Source organism: Accipiter gentilis, chromosome 5 (genome assembly GCF_929443795.1).
Source record: "Accipiter gentilis chromosome 5, bAccGen1.1, whole genome shotgun sequence".
In the NCBI taxonomy this organism is placed as follows: Eukaryota; Metazoa; Chordata; class Aves; order Accipitriformes; family Accipitridae; genus Astur; species Astur gentilis.
In genome coordinates this window covers 2,961,901-2,988,537 of record NC_064884.1, presented here as the reverse complement: position 1 = coordinate 2,988,537, position 26,637 = coordinate 2,961,901, and the positions used below count along the sequence as shown (strand labels likewise).

The 26,637-nt window shown below is 42.5% G+C and overlaps 1 protein-coding gene across 1 annotated transcript in view; it reads left to right on the top strand.

Annotated features, from left to right (window-relative positions):
- Positions 1-2,372: 2,372 nt before the first annotated feature.
- BARX2 (BARX homeobox 2) overlaps positions 2,373-26,637 on the top strand; it is a 35,413-nt gene continuing 11,148 nt past the window's right edge. Inside the window, exon 1 of the mRNA XM_049800252.1 lies at positions 2,373-2,604. Within this exon, the coding sequence (XP_049656209.1) occupies positions 2,406-2,604 (199 nt within the window). The 5' untranslated portion in view covers positions 2,373-2,405. The remainder of the gene's footprint in view (positions 2,605-26,637) is intronic.

Sequence of the window (26,637 nt, the reverse complement as noted above, 5' to 3'; positions counted from 1 at the left end):
TTTCTGGGCTGGATCTAGTCAGGCTCATGGAAGACTCTTTGATTTCCAGTGCTTGTATTGTGCTCTCAATTTAGGAAACGTTCCTCTGCTGCGTCTTGTCGGGTTTTGCGAAGCCAGTAAATGCAAAATGAATTTGGAGTGGGGGTAGGGGGGCTGCAGCTACTGCCCAGACACCAAGGAAAAACGGTGGAGCAAAATGCCATTTGCTGCTGTTTGCTGCTGCTTCAGGATTTAAATCAGTAGCTTGCTCAGGACATTGCTTCAGAAATATTCTTTGGAATAGTTACCAGCAAGCACTAATTGCTTAAGTTAATGTGATTAGTAATTATTTTGTTTCCTTAAAAAAAAAAATCTGAAAGAGAGGTAAAGAAAGTGTGCTCCTAAAATGTTTTATGTCTGAATTTACAAGTGAGTATTCATAAAGCTACATTGATAATGAAGTCAGCAAATCTCCTTAAATATCTGTACTTTGCTTAGGAATTAAAGCAAGAGTTTAAGTAATTTAAAGAGTTGTATCATCAAGGAGAAAAAGTCCTTGAACTCCTTAGTCGTTGTTACCATTCTAGTTAAATTCCTGTTTGTAAGATTGCTTTAGTTTCTCAAAATAAAAAGAAACAAAACCATTTAGAACCAATTTATTTTAAATGAGAATGCCCTTCCAGTGGTTTAATGAGCAAAATGCTTTGTTTTATCTTTAATATAATTTGCTGTGCTGTGTTTTTTAAAACCAAGTTTTTAAGAAAAAAAAGTTCAAAGAATATATCAAAAGTATAGTATTTCCTTGCGTCTGCCTTCCGGTTTTGAGAGTCTGTGGACAACACGAGTATCTTTTTTTTGGGTTTAGGGCTCTACAAATCAGCAAATGTATCTCTGAAGTTAAATCCAAATGATACTTGCAATTGAAAAAGAAATAGCGCTTTTACAAAAGAGATTAAAGATAGTTTATAGATTTTTGAGGGCTTTTAAAAATAGAGACCAACAAAATAAAAGTTGCTCAAATCGTTTATGAGACTTTGAGATGGTTGTTGCCTTCTGCAAAAACAGATGGAGTTTTCTAAGAGTAAAATAAGAGTTTGCTACCATTTGGATCGCCAAAGCATGAAACCTAAAGGGTGGCTGATAACATCTTGCAGATTATACTTAAATCCTTGTATGAAGCCTGCAAAGTTTTTTGGTTTTCTGGTTTGGTTTGGTTTGGTTTGGGGGGGGGGGGGGGGGGAAGGCACATCTCCTTAATGAGCCTCTCCTTACCCGTTTCAAGTTTGCAGCCACAAGTAGTTGCGAGCCGGCTGTGGTTTCTGGAAAACCATGCGGCAACTGGTTAATCGGGAAGACTCCTCCTGATCCGCCTTCCCTGCAGAAGGTGTCCTGGTGATTCCTGCGCTAAACCACACCGACTCCAAACGGGGCGCGGTGTCATTTCTCCGCGGGCTAAAAATCCCTGTTTGGGGGCAAATCAGGGGAGTTGCCGCAGAGCAGAGAAATAAAAGCGAGGGCTCGGCCTGCCAGGAAAAACGCCTTTTGGCGGAGCGGGGAGACCGCGGCACCCCGTGGGCTGCATGGGGCCTGTCCTCAGCAGAAGGGGCTCAAAGCTCAGCTTGACAAAAATCCGGCTGAGATAAGCAGCGATCTGCCAGTAAATCACCTCAGCCCGGGGACTGAGTAACGCCGTTCGGGAGAAGGCAGGCGTTTGCTTCAGCAAGGCACCTATAAATAGTATTATTATTTTTTTGTTTGTTTTTTTTTTTTTCCCCTGCCGCTCTCCAGCAGCACTGGGCGGCTGGGGAATAGGGTTGATGCCGGTCGGCGAAAGCTGTAAGGGCTCGGGAAGAGCTGCTCTGCAGCCAGCAGCATTTGCGGGCTGTGCGCTTTTAATTTTTTAAACTAATTACAGGCTAGAGGGGGGGAAGAAAGAAGAAAGGGGAGGGGAGAATAAAAAAAAAAAAAAAGAGACAAGCCAGCCCCAAATTGGAACCTCACCAAGAAAAAAAAAAGGGGGGGGGGGGGGGGAGGAAGAAAGAAACAGACACACACCCCAGTATCTTAAAATAGAGAGCAGGGAGGGGAGAGGATCGGCGGGATCCTCCCAGCCCGGCGCAGGGTAACAATGGTGCTCGGCGGGGAGCAGCGGGCTCCCTGATTGACAGCCGGAGCGTCCTAAAAAGGCCGTGGAGAGATGCTTATCGGAAGGTTTATATAGCGGGGGAGCCCGGCGCCGCCGAGCGCAGGGGGGGAGCGGAGCGAAGCGAAGCGGACAAGACAGCACAACCGAGCGGCGGCGGCGGTAGGAGCCGGGGGGGGGGGGTGGCAGCGCTCGGAGGCGCCGGGCGGCCCATGCGAGACCGGCCGCGGGTCTGGCAGCCCCCCGCAGCCCCCCAGCCCCGGGGCCGGCGGGCCGCCCCGCAATGCACTGCCAGCCCCAACCCCAAGCGCAGCCCCGGCTGGCCTCGGCCGGGCGCCCCAAGGCAGGCAGGCGGCGCTACAAGACCTTCATGATCGACGAGATCCTCTCCAAGGAGACCTGCGATTACTTCGAGAAACTTTCTCTTTACTCCGTCTGTCCGTCTCTCCTGGTCCGGCCCAAACCGCTGCACTCCTGCGCCGGTAAGCACCGCAAGTCGCCCCGCACCCTGCCCCGGGGTGGGGGTCTTCCCAGGGGAAGGGGAGCGGAGCAGCCCCCTTGCCGATGCGTCGGGGCGGCCGGTTTGCGAGCCAAGCCTCTCTTGCCTCGGTGGGGCCAGCCAAGTCCTGCGCGTCCCGCTCCTCCGAAGCGGAGGAGACCCTCCCGTCAAACGCTCTCATTGCCGCGACCCCCAGGTTTTTCACGCCCCGGCCCCGACGGGTTTGCGTTTGCTCCCGCTGTTTTCCAGGGAAGGGGGAAGATGGCATGTGTTAAAGCTCGAGGGCCGCCGTTGCTCATCTCGGTGTGCGGCGGTGGGATTCGGCTTTCGTCTCCCTCGGGCTGTTCGCGAATAAATAACCGGTGGAAATGATAATCGGTTCACGGGAGCGCAGGTCCTTTCGGAAGCGGCCGTGATCTTGCGCTCCTTGAAACCGTCCGTGGGTTTCTCATTGCCGTCCGTGGGTTTTTCATTGCCGTGCGGGGGAGCGCAGAGAAACGAATAGAAAATTTGAAAAAGGAGAAAAACCGCTATCGAGGCGCAGGATTTTCTGCCCTAAAATCCCTCTTCCTTTGAAAGAAGTTAGGCTCTTTGTAACAGAGCAGATGTGAAAATACTCCTCCTCCTGGTTTTGCAGACATAGACACCGCAAATAAAGCCATGCAAGTGCATCTCTGTCCTGGACAGACACCGCTGATTTTAAGGCAAAAAAAATGAGCGATTGGGTCTTGACCGTGGGCGTTATTGAATTTCACAAACAGATTGGTGTAATGTGAGCTTTTAAAAATCCACGGTAAAAGTAAAAATATCATTCTTATAATGCATTCCAGATTAAAAACAAAAAAGAAAAAGAAAATCCTTCTTTTTCCTGGTGAAGTAAGCAGTTTTCCAGATTTATATTCTTCCCATAAGGCCGCGCTTCCAGTGGTGGCACCTAATGTCTTGAGAGAAGCAGATGATAGAACTGAAACTTAAAAATACGTTCTTCAAAAAATCTTGACTGTTGAAAAATATTTGTAAAGGACTAATTCCTGGTAAAATAATGTGTATTTCGAGGTCATAAAATTGCGGTTTTCCTTTCTCTTTCCTGGGAATGTCCATTCTGCGTTTGTATTAAGGTGTGTTTAAAATTTCAAGGCCTGCACTTTGGCTTAGGTTTGGTGTTTTGTTTTTAATGCTTCACTGAATATAAATAAGAAGGAACTTTTCGGGTCTTAGTGGAGCTGTGCTAATAGAAAACTTGCTGTTAGGTTATCTAAGGGTTTGACGAGTAGAGTAAATCCTTGGTCCAAGCATAAGTCTTCCTCCAACCTCAATATTAATTTTGTAAATACTAATTCTTAAAGATCCAGAAGTGATGAGGAGGCCGGGTCAGAATTGAGACCCATGATGACCAGCTTCTGGGAAGAAGTTAGATGAGTGGTGTGATCCTCATTCAACATTTATTTCTTCCGATCGATTTGTGCGTGACGTTCCTTGCCTTCTCTAACTAATTGCTGACATATTTTTATACAAGAAGAGCTGGTTGTTAATCAAGATATTGCTGACAAGGGAATTTTTCAGAGCTGATCCCTCGCTACTGCGTAGACAGTGAAATTGAGTGCTTGGCCAAAATAGGCATGAACGTCCCAAATGGGCTCCGTGTGTGGCAGCTTGCAGTTACGTGGAGAGGGCCCGATTCTGCTCGCATTGGAGTCAGTGGCGTGACTTCCACAGACCTCAATCTGCCAGGACAAGGAAAGAGATTTCTATCTCTCTCTGTACAGAAAGGAAGCATTAGAAAAGAAAGCTCCCTTTAGCACCCAAAAGGAATATTAGCCTGAATATTTACCAACACCCAGAAGCATGTGTGACTAACTCGGCATCAAAAAATACGGGTTGAATGTCACCTTTAGGCTAAGGGATCCATAGTATTTTTGATGGGTGGGGTGCGCCCCAGCAGCTGTTTTGACTCTCACCACCCCCATGGGAAAAAAGAGAGAAATTTTTTTAATCTGTGTCAAGTATAGCAAACATTGTCTTTGCAAGACTAATATATATTCATTAAAAAATCATTAATAATCCTCAAATGACTCAGCAGTGGATTCTGAGTGATGCTAGCAAGACTCTTGTGGTTACCGTTCTCTTAAAGCCTTATTTCGCTTTGTGCCTGGGATCTTTAATGAATTTTCCCTCGAGGTTGTGTTTCTAGCCCAAGCCCAAGCTCTGGCCTGTCCCTGTGTCAGGGTGGATTGTGAATATCTGCTTCTGATGGAATAAGCTTTGTGGAGTTGCAGTGCTTGAGAAGTGAAGGACTGACAGAGATTTGCTTGCAGGATTAAAACCATAAAAGAAACTGCTACAAAAGTCCACGCTTCCAAATTGTAAGCCTTCTAAGGTTTATAGGTACGATTGAAGTCCTATATGTATTAGGTAATGGGAATTTTTTTTATTATAAAAGAAAGGAAATTCCGTCATTGTCTAAGGAATGGACAGTACCACAAAGGATAACTAAATGTGAAAGAAGTTGAAAAATACCCAGTACAAATCTGTTAAAAAACCCCCAAAACGCAACAAACAAACAAACACAAACAAAAATACCCCCAAATCACTTAGGGACTAAAGACTGCAGAATTACAGCACTATGGCTTAAATGCATATTGCCTGCATTTCCTTTGTCTCTTGAGTTAATCAAGAAGGGAGTGAGCACTTAGTCTCTTTGTGGTCTAAAAAAATGAGTTAACCTAAATCACAGAAATTTACCTTGCCAGTATAGTCATAGCTGGGACTTCGGCGTGTTTGAAACAGTAATGAGTAATTACTTACTTCAGCTGAACTTCTCTTCAGCGGCACAGCTTTTTCTCAAGTCAGGAGTCACATTTGTAGGCATTTTCATGGGCTGAAGAGTTAATAGTTCTTTTATCTTGGGTGAAGTCAGAGCAGTCTGATATGCCTATAATTTATTTGGAGCTGAAAGATGTAAGATGTTGCAGTTGTGCAGCATGTGTGTTTAACAACATCCTTTGTTAAGTGAAGAGATCTGTAAAACATTGGTAACCAAATGGAAAATATTTTTTCTTTCGGCTATGATCAAAAGCTAAATATTTAAGCATGTGCAGCTGAATTGGGACAAAACAAATTTGTCAAGTAGAGGGGGATGGGGGGTAGAAGGACGTTTGGGACTTTTCCTGTGCATCGTGAGGTAGAAGATGGACATTTTAGTTGTAAGGAGCATTCAGGAGGTCTAATGCAAAGCTCCCAGATCTCACTGGGGAGATTCCCATTGCGAAGAGCTTGGAACGAGCCCCAGCCAAATTTTTCTTTGGAAAGAAAAACGCAATTCCCTGTAAAAAGGATCCGTCACCAGCTTAAAATTTGGTGTATGAACATGTATTGTGGTGTTCGCTGAGCCTAATGAACAAGGCTGTACTCATACTGAATCTGTAACAAAATGCTAGCCCAGGTTCAGAGCCGTTATGATTAAGAAAAAAAAAAGAAACCAAAAATATTTTCAGATGGTGGTTAATAACTCCTTGATTTATGACTTTTTGGATTGCGATGACTTAGTGAAAACATTATTTATTTTGTTTCATGATGCTTATTTTTTTATTGGCTTTTCATATTATGTCATACCTAATTAATTTGTATAAGTTATGATTATAGTGTTAATGTATACTGTGCTTGCTTTGTTATACTGATTTCTGAAGGTTGCTTTTCGACTGAGCAGAGTCCTATAGGAATCACTTTTCAAATTGTCTTTATATAATTTTTCAATTTTACATTTAAAAATATTTGTAGGTGAGTCTATACCAATTCTGATTTGTTTCCTGGATTTTTTAAAATCTTGGTTTCGCGATGCATTCAAAATCCAATTGCCAGATTTGTAGTTCTGGGCATGATAAAGAATCAAAGGACATTGTCAGTCAGGATGATGGTACGAGGTCAAAGTGGAAATGCTTTATATTTATCAAAGTAACTAAAACCGCTTGAAAAATAAAAGCCAGGGTGGTCATGGCCAGGACTTGGGGGGGGGGGGAAGTTGTGTGCTGACCCTGGCGATAGTGGAACTCGTGACGTTCTGTATTAATAATCAACAATATTGGTCTTGCGTGCCCTTTGTAAACTACCCAAATGAATTGGAGACGGCTGGATGAAAAAGAATAGCATTGTCTCTTTGAAGAGAGAGCTTTTAGAGTCTTCAGTTTATTTTAGCAAAGTTAGGAGTACAGATTATTTATTGTTTATGCCGTGTATGCCAGGCATAGAGCTGGTATTCTACCAGGTTTCTATCAGGACCTGTCCCAGTGAACATCAGTGTGATTTATTTCCGTTCTACACGAAGGCTTTTTACTAGTACATATCTCAGGTAGGACTGTGCTGCTTTCTCGTTAGTCTGCTACAGTCGCTATACTAGAACAACACCTTGCATGAATGTAGGTTTAGGGGCACAAAGATGCATTATATCGGTGTGGCCTTACTTGTCTTCTGAGAGAATTAATTCCTTTGATATAAAAATATTTACACCTGTGTAAGGGGAGTTGTGTTCAAGGGGATTGTACTGCTTTATGTATATTTAAAAGTGCCACAACTTCTGGAAGTGGTCATAACCTTAATTTTCTTAGTTTGTTTACATCTTTTTCAAAGTTTGCTACTCTGCTTCCTAGTCTGTAGAACAAGTTGCATTTAAAGAATACTGATAATTATGGTTTGCTTCCTTGAAATTTTTGGTTTGGTGGTGGGTGGGTTGGTTGGTTGGTGTTTGGGGTTTTTTTTGAGGATGAGACCTTGTTCAGTATTCGTGCAGTTGGGGTTTTAACATAGAGAGGCATTTAGCATAGAATTGTTCCATCACTTGATTTCTTCTTTTCCAGTTCTTTTGTCTGTCTTCTGTTGTTTTGTTTTAGGATTAAATTGGGAACTGCTTATCCCAAAGTTTTTTTGAGCTGTCATTTCCCTGCTATATTTTATGTTTTCTGGATGAAACTAAGCGATACCTGCAACCACTGGGGCCTGCGGGGAATCATTGCTTGTGCGATAAAGTGTGAGCTTTGATATTTCTGGTTCTCAGTCAGTCTTGTCAGCCGTTTTAGGAAACCATGGTGAGAAAGTAGATTTATTGCATCTTAAAACAGCTCAGTTTTTATGTGTGACCTCACAACAAGATTCCTTCTGATTCTCTTCAAAAAGGCCTTGATATAGGCAAGGTTTGAATTTGCTCTGGGACATTATTTAAAATTGGAGTGGAAGCCATTTCTTTTGCTCAAATACTTGCAGAATTTTTTCCTTTAAATTGAATGGATACTGTTACGGAGTTCCTGGGGGAAAGCAGGGCACTGTGGGAAATGAAAGGGGAATCCATGTAGTGTATGTCCCAGTGTGGGGAAAAATGAGATGCCATCCGTTCAAAGTGCGTTATCTGAAACATAACAGCTGGATTAATCCCGTTAAATAAAGCTAATACAAAGTTGTGGGTATACCTTCTACCAGGCTAACTCAAACCTGAGCGTGCCCAGCCTCCCGTCAGCCCTCCCATCTTCAGCTGGGGTTGAATCGCCATCCCCCAGTCCGCTGCAGATGGAAGGGTTTGCTGTGGCATCCCAGTCATTATTACAAGGTGTTGGGAAGAGTTTCGGTCTTGCGGTGTGTGAAGTGGATGCTCAGGAGACCTAGATGTCTTAAATGTGTGCCTGTGGTGGCAGGAGCTGGGACTCGATGTCTCACGAGGTCCGTTAAAGACCTGTGTCCCAAAATGTATTTGTTGAGGGAAGCGGGCCAAAATGAATCTGCTCGTTTATTCGGCGGCAGCAGGGACTGATAGGTGCCAACATAAATTGCAAAGCTGTAAGTGTCTCTGTGTGGAAATCTGCATTGCTGCGATGCTGTTTGGGATTTTTTTGTGATTATTTGTGCAAACATAAGAAGAAAAAAAAAGCTGTTATAAACTCCTTATGTTTATTGGATTTAGCTTACAAAGATCAGTATAGTTCTATAGTTTAATAGCAAAAAGTAAAGGTGAAATGACAAAGGGAATCTATTAATCCTGAAAAATTTGCTTCTGGAGGTGTCACTGATCCAGTATTAGGAAGCTATTGAGTATTCTTAATAGAAATGTAAGATAATTCGGACATGATGTTACTGCATACAGATCCTAGAAGATGCAGACACATTTACACTGATGTCTCGGAGTGCTCCCCTGAAAACCTAGAAAAGTCAGAATTTGCTGTCGGGACTGTCTCCCCGCTCCTGTAGCATGATTTATTCAGCTGCAGTCTCAGGCAAGTCTGAGTTTTCTCAAAACTCTCCGCCAAATAACTCCCTGTCCATGTTAGCCCTATAAGAAGAAGTCTTTATGTAGCAATCATGCTGAAGACCGGCTTATCAGCTGAGGTAAACTGAACAACTGGTGTAGTCTTTGAAAGTAAGATGTATCTGTAATTGCTGAAGACTGGGCACAAAATTTAATTTTAAAGAGCTTGGTGTTTTTCAGGATGTCTGCCTTAGTTTTTACATGTTTTGATGTCTTTAGTAGAGAACATAGTTCAGAAATGCCAAAAAGTGGCATATGAGGAATAATAATAATGCCCTGGCTAATAATAACTATACCATCTGAGAAGAGGGTCAATTTTCTCTGTCAGATTATATCCAATATTAGAGGTGGTATTTCAGAAGCAAAGCCAGATCAGAATCTGAATTTGAAAACAGGCTGAGCAGGGAAATCTGGCTCTAAAGAAGTTTCAATGCTAGATATTAGAAAATCTGGAATCAAGACTTGAGTTTTGCTGTCTGTATCTCAGTACAGTTAATAGCGAATACAAGAAATTAATGAAAGGGAAAACTACACGGAACAAAGCAGAAAATCACACCCCAGCAATTGCAATAAAACCTACTGTGGAAACTAATCAGCTTTGTGGTTGTGGTTAAGCATGAATAAGCATTGCGGAGGAATGCTATAATAGGAGGTATTAATGAATGTGGGATTCCGCTGGGAAAATTGACACCTATACCTTATTTTCTAAAGCCTCATGGTTTGCACTGAAGCACGGTTTAAATCCATTTACAGGCTGGTTTAGGTTTAAATGCTGTAGATTTGTGAAAAGTATCCTCAGTTTGGACACTGCTCTCGGAGCCTGTGCAATGCAGACCTAGTGCCACAGCTCTCACGTTGTTGTGATTATTATTTTTATGACTTTTATTCAACCTGCTGCTGTAAAATGCAGGAAAAGACAGACTTGTCTGGGAGAATGAATGTCCCCCAGCATTGCTGCCTTCAGTACCAGCTGGGTGTGAGCAAGGGCAGGAATCTTCACTGAGGAAGTTGGGGAAAAAGAAGTGAGACTGTTTTGAGCCAACAAGTTGTGTGAAGCTCCCAGTCAACTCGCCAAGCTACGGGGAAGAGAGCAGAGCAGTAGCTAAGGAGACTTTTTGTTTTTGCTTTTTCTTTCTTTTCTGTTTACTTCTGTTGAGCACTACATTTATTTTCCAGTGACAGAGCATGGTGAAGGACAGCTCGCAGTATCATAATCTTGGCAGTGTGTTGATTGGGGGAGGTTGTGGATCCACCTTCAGAAAGGGTTTAATGCTGATAAGACTGTTGTAAGCAGGCTTGGACGATTGAAAGATATCTCTGCCTTTCTGACTTTAAGTTGCTTCCATGCCCTCAGTGCAGGCCTGTGAGGAAGGAAGATTTGCATGCAACTGCACACGATAGATGGCAGAGCTGATCATCTGGAATTGATCGTCACATCAGGAATTGATCTCTGTAGATGACTTGCTCAATACACTCTCTAAGAGTTGCTTCTTAATCCACTGCTGGCATTTACTGGCTCAGAAGGAGGCTCTGCTCTTGCTCACTGTTGCTCAGGTGATCTTAATTTCTTGATTCTGATGATCTATTTCTTATGCTCATTCCCTTGATACCTTGTCTAGTTAGAGGAGACTGTGCAGCCCTGCTTGGAGGAACTGGAAAGTTGGGCTTTGCATTTGCAGACCGTGTACAAAGTTTCATTACATCAAAGTGAAAATACTAGGAGTAGTCAGAAAACGTCATGTTTTGGTTTGTCGGTAGATAGAAGAAAAAATGATCACTTGCCCTTTTCAGTTCAGAGTGAAGCAAAATGGTTTAGATTTATCTTGGCAAGTTAAAGGTTTAAAAAGTGTGTGGTGGGGGTGGAAATCAGATCAGAGAAAATACTCTATCTGGAATGAAATATTGAAAACATATCTTCTCAGGGCTGAAACAAAACTTTCTAACACTTTCCTTTTTATGAGACATTTGGCAAAGCAATGAAGTTACTTTGTGTATTGCAAAATTTTCTTTTTTTTTCTTTTTCTTTTCTGATGAAAGGAATTACAACCAAACATTTTCAGTCAGTTCTGTTTAAGAATTGCTCCAGCTGGACTGCAGAAGCCAAAACACGTTAACACGAGCTTCATTTGCTAGGAAGTACTAGTTCCTTGGAAAGTTTAGGACCTGGTTTGTGATCTCAGCTGTATTTCTGTAAGTCAAGACAAAGTCCCTAACAGAAGAGGATCACAAGAACGAGCTCATGGGGGCCAAGCAGTCGATGTCCTACGTACACTTTTACTCGGCAGGGAGTGGAGCACAGTGTTGCATCACTCAGATGAGACAGACCAAGTTATGCCTCCTCCTGATGGGCACGACAGTGTCCACTCACGCTGACTTACGCAGGAAAGCGTGCCCTCTTTGCGTTGCTCATGTTTCTTGCTCTGCTAGGAACAGTTTCCGTGCCTTGGTGTGTCCGATTGCTCCACCGTGGATGGTATGGGTGAGATGAATGTGAGAGTTTCAGAGTAGCTTAGCGGCAATAAATCGTGAGGTGGTATTAATGTTCCCGTCCAGGGAAATATTGGAGATGGATTCCTCCCCTCCCCCCCAGGTTATCTGTTATTTCTTGTGTTCCTAGCACTCGGGGAGAATCGTGCTGAAAGACTTCTAGTCCTTGTCGAGTGATGTGAAATTCCCAAAGCTACCTTTTAATGACATCTTTAAAAATATAGAGAGATTTGGTGTTAGGACCTGGCTAACACAGTAAATACTTAATATTTTCCATTTTCCTCTCCTGCAACTTTACGGTTTGACACATTCTTGGCATCCTCTCCCTCATTTCTCTTGGCCAGAACACAGCTCGGAAGAACACCAAGTTACCAGTTGCTGATTTTTGGACAGGTGTTCGGGTACTCGGCGCTGAGACCCATTTCAGTAACTAAAGGGAAGGGGGAAGAACAGCCTTTCCCCCCAAAATCCTCTATCTTCCTGAACGTGGACCTCTGCACTGGTATTCAAATCTCTTGTGACTGCAGTTAGCACATCCTGCTGTTGCAAATGAAGTTGTATGCTTGCTGCTCCTCACGTGTCCTCTGAACATATCCTGGCCCCCAGTGGGGTCTGGGTGATGCTGGTAGACCATATGCCATGAGGATGCTGAAGATTTGATTCTGCTCCTAGCTACCTGATGAGAATTCGTGAGGGGTACTGTTCTTGGGGTCAATATCATTGTATTTCTCTCTGAAGTGTGCCACACAGAAAGGCAGTCCAGCATCTCTTCCTTATTACACAGCCCCCCACCACCCGCCATTAATTTCCTTTTTTTGACTGGTCTGTGCATACCTCTTCATAGTTAGCACTTTTGTAGAGCATAAATATATATAGTTCAGTAAGAAGAAATGACTTTCAGTAAAAATAAGATGACATTTTCTAGTAGAATATCCTGGCATACATGATGAGTGGGAAAATAGTGTTTTTACTCTGTACAAGATTTTTATAAAACTATGGTTTTGGCAGTATTTATTTCCAGAATATTTGAGCTCTATCTAAAACACAAAACCTGAAAGAATGCTACCCTTCACAGCTCCCAGGCAAAATCTCTCCTTTGTTTTTTCATTTTTCTGTAAAAAAAAAAAAAAAAAATCACACTTCTTTTTTTTTTTTTTTTTGAAGGAAGGAGAAAAACAGTTTTCCAAAACTTCCTATATAAAAAAAATAAAATTCCCTTTGAAAGTGTGATGACAGAAAATTTACAAATACATATGCTCTTTTTTTCTGTGAGATTTGGTGCAACAACTTTAACAATGACCTTAAAGTGTGTTTGTATGTGGGTATTCGGGTCTTATCATGTATATTCTTTAACATGCCAGTGTTTTTTATTCATGCAGTTGGCTGGCTACCTTCAACAGGACTACTGATGCAAAGAAGGATTTGAATTGGAAGCTTTTGTATTTTCCCTGTAACTCAGATAATCTTGCTACTCATTTTGTGGATTTTCTTCAAAATAAGAGAGTTTTCAATGTAGTCATCAAGTCATCTTTAAACACTTGGCTCACCATTTGGCTTTGGATATTTCTACTAATGATTATCTTGCAAGTTACAGGATAGTTAATGGCTAGTTCTCCTGCTGATGCAAATTCTTTTTTTTTTTTTTTTTTTACCTGGGATTTCACCTTAGAGGGGTTGGATTTCATCTGAATTAAATTTTAACAGACATCTTGAGAACTAATGTTGAAGCAAGACCAAGTCCCTGTAACTTCGAGTGTACAGGTACCTATTGCCACATCTAGCGTACAGCCTGTTTATACATTAAAAACCAAAACACTGTTGTGTAAGCACAGAAGGGTTGAAGCCTTAATAAAAGCATCTCCTTTTCTATTGCAAGACACAGAAATATATGTGATATGCTTGTGGTTACTTAAACAGGGTATTCTACGACAGATTAACCTGTCGTCTTTGAAGCAAAATTAGCAGTGGTGGTACTTTCTTACGGAAGGTATCTGCTTGCGTGCTGTATGTATCACATACGTATAATTGTGTAACGTTAGATGTCTTTAGGAAGGCCGAGTGCTCTGGCTTGCATTTATTCATGTGGCTCAAAGAGGAAAAATACGAAAAGTCCCCCTGAAATAGAAACCGGTAACGTAATCATTGATACAATATAATGATGAGAAGTCTGAAGCAAATGGGGTTGTTTTGGCCACAAAACATTTGCGTGAGTTTGTGAATACATCTCGCTTCACCCTTCTGTCTGTTTTGTTCAAAGCTTCCTCTTGACAGCTTTACTAACGGTTCATTTTGTTCCTGCGGTGACTAAATAGTGGAGGAGCTGATATTTGAAGTTTTCTGTAACAGCAGAGCCCCGTACTAGGCAGTTTGGATCTCTGCCGTCTGCTCTTCGTTGTGCTCTTTTGCCTTCCTTAAGCAGATTTGGTTTAGGTTGCTGGATAGTAGTGAAATTCTCCACCGAGGGCCAGGAAGCCATGCCAGAAGTTAGAAGGGTTAGTTTCGCCTTGTTGCAGTAAATTACAGAGCAATCGTAAATGATGGGAAGGAGTTTGATGAAGTGGGTGAGGAACAATTGATGGATTATTTTAGTTAAAATTACTTAGAGCCCAATCCAACTCCCACTGAAGTCAATTAAATCGTAGTTGGGTCAGAGCCAAAATGAGTCAAATTCAATTATGCTTTAACTGTAAACATTTAAAAGCACATTATTATAAGGTAGTTTAGCACTTAAATTACGGTAAAACGAAAGCACTTACGAAATCCCAGACTGATAGTGTTTTATTTGTACAGCTCTGTTGAAACCCTTTTTCTTGAGGCTGAGAGACAGAGACCTCTTAGACTGGTGCCTGACCCCTAGAGCACCTGTCTGTTGTGAAGAGATGTCGCAGCAATTGATACTGTATTTCTGTCCATCAGAGACTAGCCGGCTAACGATTGCATGAGAAAAACCAGCAAAGATCACTGAAAAGAGATTGGAGAAATCCCAGTGTTGTTTCATCTAATTGTCTAGATTTAGAGAGTTTACTAGTGTATCAGCTCATAGACTACTGAAACTTTTGCATGAGCTAATCTCAAAACTGTAATGGTTACGAATATTCATCTTGGTCTCAGCTGAACAAAGTACAGCATCCAAAATGTTATTTAAAAAGAAATAACTTACGTGATAAAAAGATGGATTTATAAAGACGTTCAAGTTTAACAACACATGGCAGCGTTTTTGGAAAATCAGGGAGGTTATCTTTTAAATTATGATTCACAAGCCTGCTTTAAGACAATATATGTGTGTGGGGGGGTTTAATAGATTCAGGATTGATCCTTTTTGTTACGTCCTCAGAATTTCTCCTCACCGTCCCTTTTCCAGCAGGGCGAAGGCATCTCCTGCTGTTTGGAGCAGCTCAGAGTTGGCAGGCGTAGGGTTTCCTGGCTTGCCTTTGTCTGATGGGGTAGGCTGTCTCAGGAGGTTTTAGAGCACTGCATCCTAAGTGCCATCCCTAAAGAACGGTCAAAAGCTTGAGACCTGGCGAGCTCTGTATACAACAGGGAATAGCTGTTAACTGGGGTCATTCCTCTCTCTCCGACTGAACTAAATTCGTCCCCACAGACAGATGATCTCCCGGTCGATGCCAAGCGCTGAAAGGACTTCTGCAGGGTTTGAAATTGGTCTGGTTTGTTTTCTGTCTTCGTAAGCAGCTGTGTTTAAAATGAAAGATAGGGCCTGATCCTTGTTTGAACTAAGGACGCGACATCGCTCTGGCTTTGTGAAAGGTTTTGCGGTGGATGGAGATGCTGGACGTTCGCAGAGCAGTGAAAGGACAGAAAACGGGACACGGGTGCAAATGAAAAAGATCGATTTGACTGCATGCACAGCTAGCGCAGGAGTGTTGAAGTGTCTTCAGAGCTGTTTGGCTGGCTAAATGGACTTTGTTTTTAGTCTGGCAAACTCAGTTTGGCAAATTATTTCCTTTTCTTTCATGCTGTCAGAGTTTTCGTGGTCGTTTTGCCTTTTTTGTATCCTTTTCTGTTTTCCGTGCGTTTCTTTTAATAGCAGGATCAATTAATAGCTTCCACTAACGCTTTTGAAAGAGCTTGCAACTATGAAATAGAAATGTCTGTCCTTCAGAGAAGGGTAAAAGTGATACCCATCCAGCAGCGTCAATCAGGAAAAAGGGATACAACCATGATAAACATTGATGTAGGACTTCTATGGCATATGCTCAACTTAGGAAAAAATACTGCCTGTTTTCTTCCCCGTCAGTAAACAAAGACGCTACCCTGAAAGCAATGCAAACAACTTGATAGCTATGTATCTGTGGCTTTAATACGGTTGAAAAAACTGATATCTGTGATCCATGCCTTATTTCTCCCTTCGTAATATTAGCACGATTAGTCATGTTACAACTTGTAAAAATGCATTAAAGTCAGTTGACAGCTATTTAAAAACTGAGCGCTACTATTATCTATTCACAGATACTGACTGCTTAGTACAGCCTAGGCGTGATTTGTTTGACTCGTATTAACTCACCAGTGATCTTAACTTTGGTATTACCTTTCAAAAAGCAAAACCAGCGATAATGTTTTTACCCGCTGATTGTATTTCTCTATCTCTGAGTGTATGCCTGCAAAATAAAAATGGTACTTTTTCCTCTAGTAAATGAGGGGATAGAAAATCCTTTTGGACAGTGAAGGATACCGAAAACAGTTTCATTCATCACGGTGCCTTGATGGCAACTTCGGTTTGAAGAAAAACATTTCCTTTAGGGGAAATATCTTGGGGAAACACACAATATTTCTTAGGAAGCAGAGCTGGTGCTGAATTTCTGAGTACCTCTGCAATGATTTGACCTTCTTGGTGACGATTTGCCAGGACGTAGCCCACTTCACCCTGAAACCAGTCACGCCTGCAAGGTTTTTGCTGAATATTTCTTACCTTTGAAGGAAGTTCTAATGGAATAGCTGCTGCTGCCTATTGCTGCTATGTTAATTAACTGAAAAATCCATCCAGAAAAAACTTAAGTGTTCGTTTCCAGTATCTGGCGCATAGCTTTAGCGTGGCTTAAAATGTGGTGGACTCTTTTAATTTGTCATCTCAGAATGTTTGTTTTCCTCAGGGCCAATCATGGGTCATTTGCCTCCAGTAATTGATACCGACATTGGAAATGTTTGTCCAGTTGATGACAAAGTTAATTTAAGTGTTTGAAAAGTTATTGCCTCTGGTTAAACTGGGGCCAGTTTGCACATTGTGAGAAAATTCAAATACATACCTCATCTAGTTTCTCTCCACAAGAATTTTCTTCATTCAGATGTCTCACTTTCTACAACAATCAGTAAATAGTGAGGCTTATGTATTTTAAACTCTAATTTAACCCTTTTGCATGCTGCAGATTATGTCCAAATATTGCTTTTCTCAGTACCTCTTGATTCCACCCCCGTCCCCACTTCTTATTTACTCCTTGAAGTCAATGGAAGTTTTGGGTGTGTAGAAAAAGAAAAGGAATTGCATCAGACCGCAAATACGTGAACGTTTTCTGCTGAGCATTCATTTAGCTGGCAGCTTGGGGCATGCCACTGCTGGGAACAGGGATAACTGAATGGAGTTTGTGATTTTGCAGAGCCCATGGAATAGCTGAGAACTTTGCACTGGATGGTCGGTGGCTTGATCTCTACTCAGCTTTGTCCTTGACTCACTATATGATGTAGAGCCAGTTATACGCTCGCTGCACGCCTCAACTTTCCCATTAGATAAAGGCAAACAAGAGAAGCCCAAAGTAATACGGTCAGTGGGGATTGCATGTGTTTAACTGCGCTCTTCATGAGGATTAATTAAGTACAAATAAAATCTGTATTTCTTTTCCCACCAGAGAGAAGTCTGTGGGAGGGAACAGACTTCCCCACAAATCACATTAAGACAGGTGTAAAGACAAAGCTGCTTTTATGACTTTGTAGGGGCTTCAACTCATTCATTAGCAATTTTTATCCATCCTTTTACCCTTTACTGGACTTTTACATTCTGTCCGTGCCCTGCTGGGTTTTTTGATTTGCTCTTTCTCTGCCTTCCTTTTTCTCCCCTTGAGCTCTTTCTTGCTGTCTCCCCTCAGCACAAACCGCATCCGATAATGTTTGAGTTCCAAGTCGAACTTTCGAACCCATGACGTCAAGTTGGTTTGGAATTAGGCAAAACCAGTTTGCCCATCCCTCGTTGTAAAAGGGTTAATCCTCTAAACTATTGAGAGGCAAGGGCAGGGAATTATGAAAGGAGCCCCTGTTTTATAAGCGTTTGTATTGCCAGTGCTTGAATACCCGTAATAAGTAGGTTGCTTCTGTGATTAATGACTGTGTTTTACATGCTGACGATGGATGATGTGTCTTATTGTAGAAGCCATTTATTTTTATTTGGTCTCCTCACCCAAGCAGTACTGGAAATGAGATGTTAATGTCTTGGTGGGAGTATGTTTTATTCTCAACAATTTAATGGAAGGTGACCCGCAAAGAGGAGAAAATAATTTAAATGATGCCTTTTTTTTAGCCTCTCTGTAATGTGTGCAAAGACAACTCACACAGATTTTATTTTTTTTCCATGTGGGATTTTTCTTTTTCTTTAGAGATTCTTATTTTGTTCCCTCCAAGTTGGAAAGGAGTAGGAATGTGTTGTCAGTCTGAAACTTTATAAAATTTGGGAGGGGCAAGCTATTCAAATGCTTTAAACTCAGTCTTTAAACTCAGTTTTATTAATTTATTTTTAATAAAGGACTAAAAAAAATGCGAGATCTGTAGTTATTTTGAGCCAATTCCTGTATCAGTTTATAAGTTTCTGATTTTGCTGTAGTTTCAGTTGCACTTTTTTCCCCCACCATGGCATTTTGTATGTGTAAAGGGGGTGGTGGTGGAGTGTTTGTGATGGTCCGAGCACACAGGCGAGGCACAGAAGAGAAGTCATCTTTTTATTAAAACAGCTGTGTATCTATATCTGTATGCATTCAACACTGCATCCATCTACCTTCGAGATTTTCATTTGTATAGAATGGCTTAATAAAGGAAGGAGGAAAAAGACTTTAAAAAACACTCTCGAATCAATTGGAGAAAATCTCTTTCAAGGCAGTGAAATGGGTGGCATCGTCCAAGCAAGTCTTTCTAAAGCTCTGCATAAACTGAAAGACCTTGGATCTGGTTTCCCAGCAGATCTTCAGGGATGGAAACAGAGACAGCTGTAGGCATGACATTGATACTTCAAGAGAGAGAAAAAGATGATAAGGATTATTTTTTTAAAATGGTAGAATTGAAACGCTTTTTCGTATGTGGTTCACCAAACATAAATTAAAGGCTCATTTAGCTCTCAGAATCTAAAAGATCCCTCATAACTATTATGGTATTGCTGAGCAAAGCAAACCAATTCAGCTTGATGGACTGGTAGTGTTGGTTGCTTTTCATCGTATAGCAGTAAATTCCAGGAATTGCCTAAGTTCTCTGGACAGATTATGTAATAACATTCCAGGTGGGATATGGCCCCCATTTCAAAGCTTAATGAAAACCCTGGCAATGTAAAGAGTCTGTCATGCTGTCTGTGGGGAGAGCATGGAAATGCCAGACCTAAGATGAGTTTCATCCCAGCAGTGCCACATAAGAGAGTCTAGTAATGGTGGTATTTGGGAAATAAAAAATATTCCCTGAAGACTTATTTAGGTCACCATCATGTAAAAATTGGCAGCCACAGCTGATCTTTGGCAGAATATCTTTCTTGGTTTAGAAGATTTAAAAAAAAAAAAAAAAAAGGGTGAAAAAAGTTATTTTGGTTTGAAAAACCATGTGCTGCATATTATGAGCTTGTTATTGGAGGGGTTCCCGTGGAAACATTGCTGGTTGCACAATAAAAGGATGCATGTATTGCTTTGATATTAACATATATATTAATGACACATGAAGGAATTTTGTAATGGTATGGCACAAAAGAGAGGTCTCAATGCAGTGCTCGTGCAGTCTATTCATGTGAGATAGTAACACCTCTGCCTCCCCTCGTGGCTTCCTTCTGGTTGAGTACTCTCCAGACCATACAACAACCTTGTGTGGTAGGTATTACCATTCTCATTTTGCCTGTGGGGAAAACAGAAGTCCAGTGAGATTCAGGGACTTGGCTGAGATTGTACATTGAGGCAGTGTCAGGGTTGGAAGCACTATGCCTAATGTCCTCTTTTCCCCAAAATCTACATCTAAGTGAACAGAACTTTGTTCTTTTGGTCCTTTATGGGGCAAGTGAGAGTAAATAAAGTCTGTGGGAATGAGACAATATTCCCATCAACCTGGAGTTGTTTCTAATGCTAGTGGGAACTGTATACCCACACATGTGCGGGGGGAAGAAAGGGCTGCATTGTTTTTGTGTATTGACTTTTACGATTGCTATTTAAATGAGATTATCAAGTCACAGACGTACCTGTGGAACACGGCGATGCTGCATTCCTCAGTGACAGGTGCTGTAGGAGAATCGGAGGTAAATAGATGTGCTGATGACAACCAGAGATGGGTCATAACCAAAGCTTTGATTCAGAGCCCTCCAAACCTTAGGGTGAGGGAGGGTCTCCCATCTGGATCCCTAAATCAGAGCATTTCTAGGGGCATGTTTGTAGTTCTAGATTGGAGCTGTCAGAAACAGGTGTCTTTCTAACATTTCTGTCCATAATGGCGTTCATTCACAACTAAAGCTAGCAGAATTTGAGCACTGTAGAAACCTAATTCAATCCCTTATTATTAATTAGGTCCTATCTCCACCCTAAGTCTAATCTGTATTTGTCTGGAGATGTGACAACAGTGTCTGCTTGGCTGACTTCCTATCAGAACAGAAAAAAAACCCAGCACACTGATGTCTGACATGAGTGAGGGCTCATATTCCTTGGAGATTGGGACAGCTAGAGCTCACCAACTGGAATTTCTGGCTTATCCTTCTACCAGTGCTGTGGTACAGACAGCCTGCTAGCTGGGAAAACCTTGTCGTCGCTTTTCTGACATATAAGTGGTTGCATACCTCCAAAGTGCTTTGCAACTCTCAGGTTGACATTTTTCTCATGGAACTGCTTATTCTGGGTGTGTGCATTTTGAGACTGCCCATCCTTGAGACATTTTTCACCTTGCTTTTTGAGATTAGATGAATTTCAGTAGGGGTGAAACTTTTTTGTGCTTCAGCAGAAAAAAAACCAAAACACCACCCACCCCGAAATGAATGGGCTGGGTCTCAGCTACTATAAATCAGACTGCATTTGATGTTGGGGGTTATGTATGTTTGCACGGGCTGAAGATCTGGTGCAGACGGTACACCCTGGTGTAGGGTGGAGTGAGCTGTTGTGTGCAGTCCTCTTGGTCCTTCTCCACCAAGCAACTGGCTATTCTGCTTGTTGCTTACCTGTTTCCCTGCTACAGATCAAGCCCATAGCTGCCTCGTCTGCTCTGCTTGTGTTTTCATCCGCTGGCTGTACTCTGCAGTGAAAATACAAGTGTAATGCTGCAGTCTGACATGCTCTTTCCATGGTGTCCATAGTAGTGAGTGCAGCTTTCCTTGTCCTCTTCACTCACTCCTGGGCCACAGGGCAGGCTAATTAAGTACAGATGTTGAAGTGAGTGGAATATCAGTTTGCCTGGAGACTGGGCATGTAACTGATGTGAGCATCCCGCCTCCCCATGTCCATACTGGATAGTCACAGCTGCAGGTAGAGGCAGTGATAAAGCCACATGACTAAGGGTTCTTGCAACATCTTCAACTCCTGACTAACTTTTTATGATGTAGACAGTCCTGAAGTCAAGTAAGCTGCTTTGGGAATGAAGTTGCCGGCACTGATTTTTGGCAGTGTTGCAGAATGGTTTGCAGTGAAAGGTTTCTATAAACCGGGAATTCAGCTATATTTTTTTCCCCATCCAAAAAGTGAAAGGTTAGCTGTCCTTGATTCATTCTGGTTTGGTTAAGATTCAATCCATGGGGTGACATGGGTGTGCTGTTACTTGATGTGGAGGGAATAAAAATAGCCATGCCCTGTGCCAGTGGAAGCTATGGTGTAGTCTTTGTCAGCTTATTCAACCAAAGAAATCAGTTTGGAGGAAATTCTTATTCCAGGGTGCTCTAGATTCTTATAATAGGGTTTCAGCTTCCTGAAGTAATACCGTGATGTGCATTATGCTTAGCTTTATTCCCTGTATGTGTCTCTCCTCCTTACCCCAGCCACAAGAGCAGGGTTAAGATCACTGATCTAATTGGCAAACACAAAGGATAGACAGGCTGTGAACAAAACCTGCTCGTGTATCATTTGCATCCTTCTAAATTGCATTGTTTGTGCAGCTGTTCGGCCAAATCGTCCACAGAGTTTATTTCTGTCCATAGAGGAAACAGAGATGAGTCTTCTCTCTGTTAGGGCAGATGCAAGATCAAAGATTCATATATGCAGCTCAGAGAGACCAACCTCTCTGCTAAACGTGTCCTGATAGGGGCAAGATTATTAATAAAGCAACCCTTGAGATGATAAGCCACGATTATTAGGCAAAGGCTTTGCCAAGATGTGGCAGGTCTCTTTCAGGTTAACACTGGTACTTGCTGAAGTCCCCCTTTCATTTCAGTGTGGACGAAAAGAGGGGGGTGTCTGTGTGTTTTAAACACTGATCTACTATTCTCCTAAGAAGAAAAAAGCATTTTCCAAAAGATCCATCAGGCAAAATTTACACAGTCTGGTGTTTAGAAACAATTGAACTCTCTTTCTTCCCATGTGTCACTCACCAGAGTGTTTTAGAGGCTCAAAGCAGGAAGAGGTAGTGATATTTATGGCAAGCTTTTTGCTGGAGCTCACACAAGGGTGGGCTTGAGAAACCTGAAGAGTGCTTTTGTGTGCACAGCTAGTCAGCTGTCCAAGGCTAGTGTTTGCTTATAGCTGTTGTGATAATAATTAACAGAGCAGGAAGTAAAGGACTGATTGATTTATGCACGCATGGCATTATGTGTTTGAACTTGGACAGAAACTGTGAAATCCTGAGAGAAGGCAGATTTATTTATCGCATGTGTAAGGATGTAAGAATGGTCATAATGTGTCAGTCCAAAGTCCATGTAGACTCGTATCTTGGACAGTGGCCAGTAAGAGATGCTTAGGGAGCAGTCTAAAGAACAGAACGTGACTTATCCTCCCCTTAAACTGTACCCTCTCAGCTCTGATGATCTGTTTCTCAGTCTAAGTCCAAATCTTGCTCCTTGACCGGTGACACCATCTGGACAGAGGATTGGATTTGGCCTCCTACGTTTCTCCCCAGTGTCCCAAGATGTCTAGTCATCTGGCTGTCATCAGTAGAGACAGAAACTTGTTGCAGCGTAAGCTTAGACACCCTGCGAGTTGCGTCTTCTTGGTGCCCTGGTTCTCCTCCAGCCCCAATAGACAAGACCAGAGACTGCCTGTAAATCCGTTCCTTCTAGCTATTTGATTCTGTAATCTTTTGGCTACTTTGCTTGCTAAATCTGGGTGATGAGCTCTAGAGTTGAGTCTTATCCTCAGTAATGGAGGAAACACTTGGCTGAAGTGTTTAACATGACTTAGTTCAAAAAAGCGAGCTTCAAATTGAAGTTGGCTTGATGGAGCCAAACTGTCCCTCGATACAGACATGGTAAATGTGCTGGTGGCTTGTATCCCAGTAACTTTCCTGCACCATCTGAGCGCTGTCGTTTATGGAGATGTGCTCGTGTTTATTTCTCTGGGACTAATGTGGCCTGGTCTTAAAACTCCCTCGGAGCCCAAACAGTAAGGGCCTGGAATGGAGGTTCATGTCCAAACCCACCATCCATTTGAAGCTCTTTCCAGTCGCGATGGCCTTGGGCCCATATATCTTAATAGGAGTTACTAAGACAGATCTCCTTGGGTTCAGAGCACCTCCTTTCCCACCGAACAGGATTTAAAGGGATCATCTGCTAAAGATGAGGAATCCCAGACAGAATCACTTTTCTGTAGCCTCGAAGAGCAGGATCTCTCTAAGCCATGCTCAGTTCGCCTGAAGATTGTGGATTTGGGTCAAGGGGGGCTCCCTTCCAAAAGGCAGGTTGCCGTTTGCATACATGAAGCAGAATAATTCAAAATAGAAAAGTAGTCCTTCTGATTCATTTTCCACTGATTAAGCCAGAGTGCTATTACATTTGCTACAAAGGATTTCTTGAGTGCTGGCCAAATGGATTCTTTAAATGCTTCTTTAAAAAAAACCAAAACAAAACAACCTTTATATATAAATTTTCTTTTTCATTGAGGATCTGACAAGGTCCTGGCACACTCCCCCGTTTGACAGACAGCCTGGAAGAAAGGCCGCTGTGTGCAGGGAGAACAACCTATAGCATCCTAGTGGTGCTTGCTTATATCTTTCCGGCAGTTGAGGAGAAACTCGGCAGCTAAGCATTGCTATGCTGTGATAACAGGAAACCGTGGCAGAGTGACTAGCCCCAGGACAGCAGCACAACCAGGTCTTTCCACTCCAGGTTCAACTTGCATTCCTATCTCCTCCCCCACCAGTATTGCCCTCGAACAAAGCCAGCTTGTTATAATGGTTATCGCCAACCCTGCCAGAAGAATCCTGGTGCCGTCCTTCAGGGATCTGGCATCCCTGGAGACACCGATGCTGTAGGTGGGTTTTTGGATTGTGTTGATAAGATAGATAATTGCCCCACATCCAGTCCTGTCTAAGGCAAGGTATTATACATCTGCCTGTGGCAGCAGGGAGTGAGACAAGCTCTCGTTCAGGGAGGCTCTCAGGCTCATAATTTGTTCAAGGCCAATTACTTACTCTGTATACGGTGCCTTAAACATGTAAAAAAGCACAATATAAATATCAAATGTCATTATTAAGTAAGGATTAATTATCTTTCTGGTTAGTTTTTTGTGAAGGCCTCCGGCATGCATGCCTCAGATGCATTCAAATTATTAATCACTGTTATTATGTAGAAGTTACACTGAAACATTATGTTGATAAATTGCTAATGAGGACAGGCTTGAAAGAGAAAACCTGGATCTCAGCTCCAAGCACTGAGGAAATTTCACTTGTGGCTTTGAAACTGGGCTAAACTCAACCACAACTCTAAGTGGCCCACAGATTGGGGAACGGCAGCTGCAGCTCATGTCCAGCTCTGCTCAGCCCTGGGTAGCTGGACGGGGAGTTGCATGATGAGAGATGCTTTGAGAAGGAGCACCTTCTAGCTGCAATACGTTATAGTCATTATTATAAAAGTTAACGTTTATAAACATCAGTGGTTTTGTTTGCAGCTGACTTAGCTGAAAGCCCACTCCCTCCAAAAAAATCTGATTGAACAGAAAAGTGGTTGTTCTCTAATGTGCCTAGGGAAGGTAGAACAGGGCTCCTGGCTGAGCCCTAACTTTCCCCCACCTAAGAAGCTGTTGTCAAAAATTACCATTTGATAAGGTGCCACTTTTTCCCCCCACTTGGCTCATCACAGAAGGTATAGACTCCTGAAGAATTGGCCTTCAGTAGAATGCCCTCAAAAGGATCATTTTAGCTGTGCTAAAATTAGCTGCGCTAATTTTAACTTCTGTTTTCTTTTTCTCCTGTGGACACATGCAGGTGAAATCCTGGCTCCACCAGAGCTGATGGGCATTTTGCCACAGGCATCAGTTGGGTCTGGATTCTTCCACAAAGGAGAGAAGCCATTTGCTACCAAGCAGACTTTTTGCTGTGTAGCTGAGTTGCATTTAATTTTTGCAAGACTCCTGGTCCTTATCAGGCTAATAGGATTTATTGAAGTGAAGTGGAAATAGAATATGGTGTGAACTGTACCTGCAACCTTTGATGATGAACAGATAGCTCTGAGGAACCTTGCTGAATGCTATTTTGGAGCACCACCAGTGTCTCTTCGTGCTCCAGTTCTGCACTTAGATTTCAGGGTGGATATTCAGGGTTGGCTGCTCTGCTTTCCTGTAGCCTCTGTGACACTCATGATTTCCCATGGAAATTTTGGCTCTCTGCATTTGGGCTGAATCTTGGGACTATTTTTGAAAGCTTTCAAAATGTCCCAGAAGTGGCCTTCACCTCTGCTTGTGTGCAGAGACTTTGGCTCTTGCTTAGCTACAACTGGTTTCCACATGTAACCAAAGAAAAAGAGAGCTAGTAGAAAAAAAAACCAACAAAAACAAATGAAGAAAAATCTCCTCTCCCAAACCAGTTATAACTCTCAGTTAAGTGACCAAGCTCTTAGGTGCTGAGATGCTGGAGAAGAAGAATGGCAGTAAAGAGCGTTCTCAAGCATTCCCATTTCCAGAATTCCTATTTAGTATGTAATAGCCACAGAATGATCTGATTATAGGGTTGAGATATGGCACGAGTCTGAGCATCACATGCAGGTTTTCTAGCTATTATTTCAATATTCAAAGAGGGGTAAGCTCTCTAGGGTTGTCTTACAGTATGACTGGAAGGAATGAGAAGAGAATCAATGTCTGAATTGGTTGATATGAAGGATTCGTGACAAATGATCTGTCACCACCTCTCTGGCCAAGCTTTGTTTGACAGGGATGCCTAAAAACATTTGAGTCCATACTTAGGTACCACCTCTGGGCTCGAGGCTCAGTTGAGTTGTGCAGGACACAGCTTCAGGAAGATTTTGTGGCTATGCTCGGACTTCCAGCCCATTACGAGGGGACACAAGAGGGGCAGCTAGCTCTGAAAGACCATCTGTGTCAGCATGTTGCAAGGGCTGCACCGTGCAAATGTACCGACTCGTGTCTTGGAAACTGTCAAGCTGTCAACACAGTGTTCACAACCTAATTAGCCCACCTCTCTTCAGGCCATAATTAGCTCAGGTGCAATCATACCCTGGCATAGCTACGCTTCTTCCCATTCTAGAGAGAGCTGAGGGATCTGTGCACAGCACCATGCCGCATAGCATAAAAATCACCCAGGTCATTTTTTTAACTTGGAATTCAAGTGTTTGTTAATGACAACACTCCAGTGGGCAGGGCATCTAGGAAAAGACTGTATCTTGGGCTGTTGCAAGGAGGCTGGGGGACCTGGTTATTTCCCTTCAACCCTCTCCCAAGCTCTTGTTCCTAAGGGGAAATTAATTTGCCTGGTATATGCACAGCCCATTGCTGCTGTTCTCGTTCCTTTTGCCTTTACATCCTTATCAGGGCACTTGGTGGAGCACAGCATTGATCTCAGGAAGCACCTGATGCGAGCTGCCTTCTTATAGTTAATAATCATAAAGCGGAGCTTAAGGAAAACATGAAGAGTAGATGAGCGCAG